The sequence below is a fragment of the Lissotriton helveticus genome, chromosome 8 (assembly GCF_964261635.1).
Source record: "Lissotriton helveticus chromosome 8, aLisHel1.1, whole genome shotgun sequence".
Taxonomy (NCBI): Eukaryota; Metazoa; Chordata; class Amphibia; order Caudata; family Salamandridae; genus Lissotriton; species Lissotriton helveticus.
In genome coordinates this window covers 1,344,743,217-1,344,755,238 of record NC_136069.1, presented here as the reverse complement: position 1 = coordinate 1,344,755,238, position 12,022 = coordinate 1,344,743,217, and the positions used below count along the sequence as shown (strand labels likewise).

Sequence of the window (12,022 nt, the reverse complement as noted above, 5' to 3'; positions counted from 1 at the left end):
CAAATTGCAGCTGAGGGTCACAAGGTAAAATCATCTAAGAACGCAGCAGAATTCATAAAAATATTATAACATCAACAACAAATGATTGTGATTAAAAACTGTTATCACCCTGTATAAGTGATGCTTGTTGTAACCCTGAAAACCTGGCATTCCAGACCATGCATTTCAATGTGCACCCAAACCCAGAGTCCTGTAAAGGCTGTGACAACACAGTGTTTATTTTGCAGCACACCAATCAAGGGGGCGAGGGGACTTTGGACCTTCCCACATGCCCCCATGGGTCAGCACGTGTTCATTCTGCCCCTTATATAATTGGTGAAGACTCAGTAAGTGGCACAATGAGTCCAGTTTGAGGCATTGGCAGCCCTACTGGTGGAAGTGGGACTGGAGACTCCTGCGGCCTTAAGGCACACCCGAGGTAGCCAGAATCATACCAAAGATGTTCAGCATGGCCTCATTAAGGCCACTAGGTTCTGCACGGTTGACGGTAGCCCAGGAAATTCAGGGAGACCCTACACCAACTGCAGGATCAGTTCAGATGCATGGTACACTAGAGGGTGCAGTCCGTGTCTGGACGCCCTCGCACATTCTGGGTAGGCTTTAGGTGGCAGGAAGGGTCAATCCCACTTGGTTTCCTTGCACTTGTGTCTAGTCTTTGACTTAGACTTTCTGAAAGATTTAGACTGAGAAGTGGATTTTTAACAGGAGGAGCCTCACGACCAGATGCACAACCAGGCCTGTGACATGGAGCGGGAACCAAACTTATCCTTCAAACGCGAATGTTTTTTGTGCTCAGCAACAAAGAGGTTTGTCTCTCGGTCTGGAATCACCTTGGCGTGCATGGAGGCACACTTGAGGCTCGACTTTATCCTGTCTGAAGCCTAAGCTCCACAAACATACCTCATGAAGGTCTGTGACCCTTATCTGCTTTCTGAAGTCTAGGCAAAATTTTAACCCAGTACTCATCATTGAGGACACTGCTCCCTAGCATACTGTTTGCAATTTTAAAGCCATCACAAATCCGATGAAGTTGGGAGTGAAGCTCTGGATCTGCATTAAAGTGTGCGGAAAGAAAGGAACGGATGTTAGTGTCAGTCAGTCAGTCAAGAAATCTTTATTCGATTTAGTTAAAAATCATACAAAGAGATAAAAACATTATTATACAGATAAAAATCTATTGTACAATTTCATACTAATCAAATACATGTGATAAAGTTCTTTTGTTTGGGCTATATAAATTTTTTTTCAATATTTAAAAATTGATAAAATAAATCTCATTGGGAAAAGCCCAATGCTGTCTTACGTGGTTTAGTTCTAGCCGCCGCCACTAAAAAATATGCCATGCAAAATGTGATACGAATGTTATTCAATGATTGAAGGTAGAGCAAGGCTGGTCTCACCTGGGAGAAACCAGCCTCCTTTAAAACAGGTAACAAATGTTTTTTTCTAGACTCTGTAAAAAAAACACAAAACATAACAAAATGCAAGGTATCTTGAACAGAAAAGTTATCGCAGGTACAGGGGGGGCTAACTCTGGTTTTTCCCATGTTTTAAAGCTACCCAAATAAAAATGTATCAGGTTGAATCTGAACTTGGTCAGGAGAAACCTGTGGAATGGCCTAGTGACAAAACTAAGGTAAGGTTCAAGAGCAATGGAGTTTACTAACAGATAATGTTTTCTCACAGCCGGCTTCTGCAGTTCCCTTTCCTCACGCCCCGCTCTTGTCCTAATCATGAACTGCTTCTTAATTATGTCTACATCCTGTTTCTTAATACCCGAAGGGGATGTAAAGAGTTCCGGGCGACCCAGTTCTGTAAAAGACTTCTTCAGATAGGCCATCCATGGCACCCTTTTGAAGTGGTCTAGAGACATGACATCGTTCATAATCATGTGGTTGAGAGTTCATTCCTTATTGAGCCACGTCTTTAGCCAAAAGGTTAAAGGTGCCATGTTAAGTCTATCGATAACAAAATCCAAGCCCACCTCCGCATGTATGGAGAAAGTTGGTGTGGACTTTGGGACAGACAAAAGGGAACGTAAAAATCTATTTTCTGCCTTCTGTATTGGCTCGAGATGTACATAGCCCCAAAGGGGTGATCCATACATTGCCAGTGAGATGCATTTGCTATTATAAACCTTTGAAAGGGCTTCCATCGGTCTGGCGCCCAACCTATTTGCAAAGCCCATAAGAGCCGCTGATGACTTGGCCACCGCCAGGCTTTTTGCCCTGACCTGGGGGCCCCAAGAACCCCTTTCATCAAAAAGCACCCCCAGGTAAGGAAAAACCGGGACTCTAGTAACAACTTCAACCTTGCACTTGAAAGTTTTAGATATCCCCTTATTTCTGTGGCGCCCGACAACCATTGTGTGTGACTTATTCGTGTTTATCTTCAGGTCCAATTGGTCCATGAAGGTACCAAAGGCGTCCAGGAGCCGTTGGAAACAGCCGCCGGTGCGAGCTATCAGCACCGCGTCGTCCGCGTACAGGAGAGCGGGGATCTTAGCTACTCCTGCACGCGGGACGTCTCCATCCACGTCTCATTCCAGGTGGGTACCCAGGCCATTAATATAAATTGTGAAAAGCAGGGGGGCCAGTATACAGCCCTGCCTGACCCCGCGCATAGAGTTAAAACGGGGCGTGCACCTTCCCTCATTTGTGACCCGCACAGCTGCAAATAGCTCTTGATGAAGTGAAGCCATATACCTGACCAATGCCTCATCAATCCTAATCCTCAGAAGAATGGCCCACAACTTAGACCTGTTCACCAAGTCGAAGGCCGAGGAGAGGTCCATAAACGCAAGAAATAATGACCCCTCCTTGGCCACCGTATACTTCGAGATCAACAGGTGTAAGTTGGAGCACTGCTCTAATGTTCCTCTCCTCTCCCTAAACCCGTACTGGATGTCAGCCAGCCCCCCGCAGCTCTCAACACTATCCCTCAGCTTCACCAAAAGGACTCTGCCTAAGATCTTGATTGCAGAGTCCAAAAGGGATTTGGGCCTATAGCCCCCTGGGTCATCACGATGACCCTTCTTAAAAATGGGAACGATGGTGGAGGTTACCCAAGTAGTTGGTAAGGGGTTGCCATTAGCGGCGGTAAATACATTGGCCAGGACTCCCGCCCATAGCTTTGGCGAATGTATGTAAAAATCGTCTGGTACCCCATCGGGACCAGGGGCTTTATTCTTGGTGGTGGCCAGTATTGCTTTCTCGACCTCGACCTTATTGAAACGTATGGGGGGAGACTCGGGGACCGTCAGGTTGCTCATTTGACAGTCCGTGTCAGTATCTCCATACACTGATCTAAAGTGAGCCAACCATTTGTCGTCCGGGATGACACAATCCATGACGGATTTGGTTGAATCGGAGAAGAAGGGCTGATTGATTATGGCCCAGAATTGCCTGCTATCCCGCAGGACGTCCGTGCAGAGTAAATTCTCCCAGGCTTCGTTCTTGACTTTATCCTGTCTAGCCTTGACTGCTCGCTTGTATTCCTTCCTCAGTATGGCGATATCCGCCCTCACCCTAGGTTTTGCCTTGAGAGCTGCCATTAAAGATTTATGTGCTTTCGAGCATGTAGCGTCAAACCAGCGACGCTGGGTAATAACTCCCTTCCTTGATTTAACCGAGAGGTCCAGCGAGATTTGGCCACAAATAGCTTGGAAGGCCCCCATTATTTCGCTATCTAGGGCGCTTGGATTTTGGCAAGTCTTCATGTGGTCCTCAATTTTCGGAAAGATTTCAGCGTAAAAGTTTTCCGGGACCACATTTGCCTACTTGAGCCTTCTTCCCTGGTCCACTGGACGTAAAATGTGCCCTGTTTTCACTTGCCCCGGCATCGGCCCCATAAAATCTCCCCAGGCAACCTCAAGTAGAACAGGATTATGATCACTATGTAGAGAGGGGACTGTCCGATAGCAACTAACCCTGTTTAGAATACCTGGGGTTACAAATATGTAATCAATAATTGTTCCAGGGTCTGTCCCCTTAAAGGTAGGTATTCTTAATCCCCCTTCCGTGGACATTGGTTCTAAGAAGTTGAAGTTGGCCAGTAAATCTTCCAGCTCCTCACCCGGTGTGGTATGCTCAAAATGAGGTCCCTCTAGTCCTACTACCCCCTCATGATTACTTGGGCCACACATGAGCTTGCAAGGATGAATGTTAAAATCGCCCAATAGCACGCACTCAAAATTAGTATGTGTATTACGACTGACTGAAGTTAAAAAGGAATCTAAGGTAGCGATATTATTATCACCAATATCCCTATTCCATGAATTGTAAAAATGTATATATAATGTACTCCTAGTGGGACTAATTTTCCTTTCAACAATTAAAATATTTGGGGATACATTTTTGATCTGTCTTAGAGACCCTTTGAGTTCTAATGAGAATAAGGTTAAAAGGCCTCCCCTAGCTCTACCAGCATTGCTGGGGGTAGCAGCCACAACAAAGCTAGTAAACCCGTCCAACCAGAAGCTAGAGGCGGTGTCCCATGTTTCTTGTAGAGCAATAACATTATGCCCAGAGACAAATCTAGACCATTCGTTATCACCTCTTTTAGAACGGATTCCTGCCACATTCCAGCTAAGCATTTTACACATCCCTGCCTCATCGTTTGGGTTACCACCCCCCTCTATCGGGAGAGGTGAATCAATTGATAGTCAGTCTATATCCTCCAGACCCGACAGAGGGGCAAAACGGTTACTCGTGGCCAACCCGCAACCCTCAGGTACACTCTGGTGAGCCAGGGGATGGGGTGCTGGCGGAGCAATGGGGCGCCTTAAGGGTTGTGAGTTTGTGGGTCCATAGGGACTACCCTCTCCCTGTGGTGGCCTCCAGCCCAACCATCTCCCTGGGTAGCGGTTTATCTGCTTGGTGCGAACTGGGGGTGGGTAGAAAAAGCCCAAGGGGACGGGTCTCAGATGGTCCCTTGGTGATATGGCAGAACCGTCCCAGAATAATCTATCTGCCAGGTTAGCCCTGCTAAAATTAATTACCACGCAGTCCCCTTGAGTGTTTTTTAGCTGTTTACCAATCCAACCCACCCTCCTTGCATGGATGATCGTGTCCGCAATGTTCTCCCCGCTACATGAATCTGAGCACCACCTGTTAGCCTTAACCATAAGGTCCGCGGTTGCTTCCACCTCACCTTCCATAAGTGGGGGTACCCCTATAAAGACTGCAACACAATGGGAACGCTTCAGGTGGTAAGTTAAGTTTGTATTCACTGGGGATTACCTTCCTGTGAACAGGTGAGCTTGGCTGGTTAAGAGAACGTGGCAGGTCCACCATGTTTGGGGTGCTAGCCTCCTTGCCAAGAAGTGGTGTTTTAATGGCCCCTGAGCTATTCTCAGAAGGCGACACCCCACTAGGTGCCTGTACCGTTGCCCTATTACCAGACACCTCCATGCTCCCATCTCCCTGCGTGGATAGCCCCCTATCACGCGTATCTATGTGGGGGGATTGGATATTAACGAGTCTATCTATTAAGGAACATTTCCTTAAAAGTCCTTCTAGACAGGTATTTAGTGTGTCCACAATGTCCTTCGCGATACCAACAAGTAGGGGTTCAATCCTAGCAACAAAAAGCGCCTCCAGTTTATCTCCCAGGAAGTCAGATGGTGTGCTAGGTGGGCCCATCATGTTGGCGTTCTTCTCCTTCTTTCGCCTTGCTGGTTGGGTTACTGGCTGATAGCTCTGCCTAATATGCCGAATGGGCGATGTTGGGGCGATGTCGTTGGTTATGGGGCATAGAGGGGGAGGTTTTACAATAGTCACCACTGGTTCCAGAGGTAAGGGTGGATTATCAGTAGGCACAGTGTCATCTAACTCCAGAGGATTAGGTGTAATAATGTTTGTCAAGGAAGGGTTTGACAAGCCCAGTTCGTACTCGGCGTTTGCAATCTCCTTCGTAAGGGCCCCCACTGCCGAAGAAAGGTAAGACATGATGGAATTTGAATGTCTTGGAACTTTGGCATTTTTCCCGCCCTCCTCCATAGTCGGTGCTTTCTTTCGCTTACCCATTTGTAGTCGCAGAGGTTACGGGTATGGCCCTGCCCTGCCTCCTCCTGTCCTGAACGGCCACAGACGGCCCGCCCTCTGCCCGGGCTCCGCCCGGAGCCGTCCGCGCGCGTCCACGACACGGAGGAAGCTGTCGGGATTTAAGCGCCTCCAGGCGCGCTGTGGAGGAAGTGGGCGGTGCAGTCCTCCCAAGGCAAGCTGGGAGCTGTAGTTTACCCCACTCCGCGGCCGAGCGATGTCACCAGCTCGGCGGCGGGGGCAACCACAGCGTCAGGGCCCCAGCGATGTTGTGTTGCCTTCCAAGAGATCAGGTGAGCTGGTGAGCCTTGATGTCCCCCTCTGTGCACCTCACCAGTGCGGATCGGCCCCCCGATGTTAGTGTGCAGAAGTGATACTCATATGTGTCTCAGCTCCATCACTTCAAGGGCAGTGCGAAGGCACTGCGGAGCCATACAGCACCACCTGCCAGCACGCAGGAGCATTGCTAGAGAATTCTCCAGATCCGGTCTGGCACCTGGAGAAATTCCAAGGGTAAGGCATCGGAGGTTAGAAGTATCCCCCCACACAACCCCCGAAATAAAAGTGTTGCAAATGATCCGTTTGAGAACTGTAAATTCAAACGTGATGGGTTAAACAAATCAGTACAGCCTCCTTTAACAGTTAAAAAAAGGCAGAAAACATTGAAGCAGTAAATAGATATTTGAGAAGGCTATAACTTTTGTTTCCCTTGAACATTGTTCACATATCTCTTCAAGAAAAACAGTTTTGTTAAGCTCGGCTGCAAATCCCACCCGGGAGCTTTGCTCACATTTCCATGAAAACACAAAATAAATAAATTGGACACTGCAAAATCCAGCATTCATACAGTGATTAATTCACACTTTCACTGAATTGTGCAAAAGCATCCAGCATTTTTAGACCATGCACTATGTACAGATTGCAGCTGAATGTGTGCACTCTGGAAACACAGCAGAAGCAATTGACTCATCTAGCCCAAAATCTGAAGCATGTATTTCATTGTATTCAACAATCACAAACACTGCATGGATGCAGGCAATGTGCTGTGTACCACACAGGTCATGGTACACCAAAATGCAACACAAACATAACACAGAGAGATGCAGATTATCTCTTGGGTTACCAAAGTACAGGGTCGAATTGGGAGAGAAAATGGGCCCGGGCACCATAATAAAAGTGGCCCCCATTAGTGAATTAGATAGCTATTAAAAGTGGAGCCGTTTTGAACTCCTAAAGACACACTGTAAAAGTATTTTGCGGGGTTTAGAAGACTGCTCGAATTTGAGCTTGCTACAGGCAGTGTTTGTTTTAATATCCGGGAAATTCACAGTAGAAAAACCTGCCCAGCAGACCATAAAACTGCCACACCAACAACCAAAAAAACAGCACACACTGACCTGTCAGACTCGGCCTTCGGGCACTGCCAGGCTGCCCAACAGGCCAATCTGACACTAGTAGAACATACAGCCATGTGCTGTGTGAACCACGCATGTGCTCAGCATTACATATGACATTAGGATTTTCGGCTCTCTTTGGGTATGTATACAAGAGTAAAATGTTACCTTTCTAAGTAGTTCAACAGACCTAAAGGCTGTAGATGGACACGTCATACTTGGTTTGATTAATGAGTACCTACCAATAGATACCTGGCGATCGTGCTGATCACCCAAGCAGACATCTCAATTTGGGATACACCAAATTAAGGATAGCCAAAGCGAGCATTTTTCATTCCAACAACACAACACAATTGAGATGTAATAACCAAAAGGTTAAAAAGGAAAATAACCATACTGATCATAGAATACCCCAAAGCCAACACAAAAAACATCCACAAACCAAAACAGACTCACCCTGAAGAAAAAACTTCCTTCAAAGCATTGAATGAAATTGAAGCCACAAGTGAGCATACCGAGAACCAATTTGTTTTCAAAATGGAGAAAATGAACGGGTGACCTTCTACTTGAGATGTGCGGTAGGGAGAACGAGATGGTGCGGTAATACCATGGCCTTACGGTGCGATGGGTGGGCTGACTTAGCTACCAATCTCGCCACAAGCAAGCTAGTGAGGTGATGGCTTTGTCCCCTGGCAATAAGTCTTATCAGTCTTATTACTACAGAACCTTTCTTGTATCCTTCTTTCACCCCTTTCTCTCCTGCTTCTTTCTATCACCCTTTTCCTGATTTTCAGCAAGACAAGTCAGAGGGGGTTAGCTAAACATATATTTCAAAGTGCCAGTAAACACTGCTCTACAAACTACGTTTGGCTAAGTCTGTAACAGAAATGTTAATGTCTTTGCTTATAAAATTAATAAAATACTTTGAAATTAAAGCAAATGTTCATCGTTCAAAGAGGCCATAGCTGAGGAGATAATGTTGGGGCTATGCAGATGGTTCTTTTACATTAAAATCGAGAGTTGCTCACAGTAGTTTGTTTTGCTAGTTCAGATATTGGGAATCAAGCAATTAATGAGTCGTACTTTTTGCAAACAATTAGTTGACAAAGAAAAGATGCAAGACAAGTGTCTACATGCAATTTGTGTAGCCGCATACACTATAATATTGTGTGGGGGTAATGTGGCGGAGATTTCTCTTATCAGTAGAAAATGTACTAAACACTTAGCACACGAAACAAAATTTAAGCGAATAAATGTGACTCTTGAATTGTGAGAGCTCCATCCCACCTCTGTTAAGCAGATATAATAAGCTTACCACAGCTACAAACTCAAGGAATTTCAGGAAAAGTTATAAATCCCACTTGTTCACTTAACTGTAAGTCAGTTATGAAAGGTTTGTCTAGCGAAAGTGTATATTCTTTTGGAAATGCAAGAGATAAAAGTAGCAAACAAATGCAGCACAATCTATGAAAACCAGAAGCTGTTTAAGAATCTCAAACAAACCACAACCTGGAGTTTGAGGGTCCTGAGAGGAGCCCACAAGAGAAGACTGATCAGAGGTGGACTGTGATGGAGAACCCTCTGCTATTTCTGCCTCTCTCTGCTGTTGAGCCTTCTTAAGCCTCAGCTGCTGTAGGCGCCAACGAATCAAACTTAACCCAGGCACTTTTAATTCTGACAGAAGAAAAGGAGGTAAAAAATAGGTAAAGTCACAGAAAAAAGCACAGAAATAGAAAATACAGGAAGCATAAGCCCTATAGCAGAAACAGCACAACTGATCACAATTAAAGCAAGAACATGCTGAGTATGGGGGTTTTCTCATGCATTCTGAATTTGCAATGGTACACCACCTTCTTTGAATTCCCATCTCATGCCAGAGGATCCTAGAACCGTGGGGAGTCTTATTTCCAAATCAAACAGTCAATTGTACACACGCTTTAAAAATCATCACTTACTATGAGTAACCACAAGAGACTCATTTGGAGTAGTAACTAAGGGCCTGATAAAATCTCGGCCGAGGCACTAAATTAATCCCTCACCGAATATACTCCCAGTAAAAAATGGTGATTCTATTCATGATCCATCTCACAAAAGAAACAGTGACTGCGCCAGGGAAAATCCCTTGCAACACAGTTACTTGTCAATTGCTGCCTACTTTTTAGACACAAATATTTCTTTCCCCAAGCCAACTGTCTCGGTGTAATGAAGATGGTGGGAATTTCCGCAGAGACATCTGTACTGGCTGTTCGAGCAGTAACGGCACCCCCCCCCCCCCCCCCACCCAGCGCCTTGAGACCCTACGGGTGAGTAGTGCGCTCTATAAATGACCTGATTGATTGATGACTACTGAAAACACTTTGACTAGTTTTATTACCTTTTTCCCATTGTATGTTTGAACTAGACTTCTGCAAACAAAATTTGCTGAAATGCTTATTCCTAAAAGGCTTTTCACCCTCTCCGTTCAAGCATGGAAATTTAAAGATGTAGGCAAACTACTGCATCTTCACAATAATATGGCCCAATTGAAAGGTAATAGACCCCCATCATATTCACCCTTGGAGCTTGATTGCAAGTGGCCAATTAAGTTACGATCCCTGCCAAATACCTGTTTGCACAGGGATACGTAGTTAGATGTTTATCACACCAAATAATTAGCACGTGCTCACTCAGATAATACTACTAATGTTTTGATGTAAGTAACTCCCACCCTATGAACTTAATTTGCTGTCAATGACTTTCTTCTGGTTTTATTTTCTCTTTTGAGTCTGATTCTTGACTCAATGTACTTGACCTACTATGCAAAATTGCCTTGGATTTTTTGTTTGTTTCACTATGTACCACCCTGTGACATTGAAAAACCTATCAATAATGTGTGTAAAAAAATAAATAGTGCATGTGATAAAGTTCGTACCCTCTGTTAAATTTCGGCAAGGCAGGCCCTTCTCGAATTTGAAGGGAAAAAGTACAGTATTTACCAGGCCAAGTGGAATTTTACACGGTAAACCTAAATATGCATTTATTTCCTTAAAAGGCAGAATGCACAATAATTATTCCACCCAATAGGTTCCACACACCTGAGTGTCGAATTTTATCAGGTACACTTGTAATAGGCCCTTAGAGGAGCTCCTATTAGCTTCTCAGAGTTACAGAACAGATCTGTCTTGAAGACCAAATTAAGCTGGAAAATCACACCTCCTATTTCCTGTGCAATTGCTCTGAAACGCACGCTCCAAGAAGAGAAATCATAAATCAGCAATGGTGAATTAAAGAAACCTACAAATCTTCCACGATGTTTTTAAGAATACACAGAGTGTCATTATGACTTTGGCTGTCCGATGGACCACCAAACCCACTGTGGTGGTGCAGCTACCATCCCACCGCTGGTCCAAGCGCCTTATTAGAAGTAGTGAGGTCGGACCGCCATGGGACCTCTGGTGCTGCCTGGCTGTCTTGCAGTGGTCGGAGGCCCCTAACATGCTGGCAGTGCCACAGCGACACAGAGTTTCCTCACAGAACAGAACAGAACTTTGACTGCCACGCTGTTGTGTGTGTAACGCTGCTGTGTATGCAACGCTGCTCCTGCTGAATCGCCGCTCGACACTCGCGAATTTTTAATCACTTTGCACTACATTATTTTAGTGTTAGTACTGCGCCTAGACCCCTACTCTTGCCGCATTTCCCGCACTATAATCGGCATAACCACTCACCACTTTGGTGAGCCCCGTGCTCTGTTGTTCCCGACCGCCATCTTGGGTGTGTATTCAGGGGTTTGACACGCTCCCAAGACGCCATCCTGGGTAGCGTGCTAGTATTTCTGGGGCACTTGACAAATGGTATTTTAGGGCTTGGAAGGCTAACGTGGGACACAGAACTTTGACTGCCACGCTGTTGTGTGTGTAACGCTGCTGTGTATGCAACGCTGCTCCTGCTGAATCGCCGCTCGACACTCGCAAATTTTTAATCACTTTGCACTACATTATTTTAGTGTTAGTACTGCGCCTAGACCCCTACTCTTGCCGCATTTCCTGCACTATAATCGGCATAACCACTCACCACTTTGGTGAGCCCCGTGCTCTGTTGTTCCCGACCGCCATCTTGGGTGTGTATTCAGGGGTTTGACATGCTCCCAAGACGCCATCTTGGGTAGCGTGCTAGTGTTTCTGGGGTATTTGACAAACCTACTTAAGGACCTAGAATGCAGGCGCGCAGCGCAAGCGCGCAGCGGGGGGGCGCCGGAGGTGCGCCAGAGGTAAGCCCGTTTGCGCCCGTTCGCGCACAGGTCGCGCCGGGCGCCGGGAATGCTGCCTCTTTGCCTTCGGCCCGCTTAATATACTCTAAAGAGGAACTGGTAAGTCTGGATCCATGTCCCCCTACGAACTGCAGATTAAATACCATCTCTGCCAGCTGCCTGGAATCACTGGCCTGTGGCTTGCTCAATGTTAGATCCCTTAGCAAGCATCATGTAGAAATTGCACTCCTCATTGAATTCTTTGAGTTGGATGTGCTCTTCTTAACAGAGACATGGACCAGACCTGATAGCAAGGTAGAGCTGGGCCTAGCCTGCCCTCCGGGATACAAAAATAGGCA

At 46.0% G+C, this 12,022-nt stretch overlaps 1 protein-coding gene across 4 annotated transcripts in view; it reads right to left on the bottom strand.

The window, feature by feature from the left end:
• Positions 1 to 12,022, bottom strand: part of DCAF6 (DDB1 and CUL4 associated factor 6) — a 592,636-nt gene that overhangs the window by 215,966 nt on the left and 364,648 nt on the right. For 2 of the 4 annotated variants that reach the window (XM_078658331.1, XM_078658332.1), the window contains exon 11: positions 8,945 to 9,109. The exons of the other annotated variants lie outside the window; for them this stretch is intronic. In XM_078658331.1, coding sequence (XP_078514457.1) covers positions 8,945 to 9,109 — 165 coding nt within the window. The remainder of the gene's footprint in view (positions 1 to 8,944; positions 9,110 to 12,022) is intronic. 4 annotated transcript variants of the gene reach the window in all.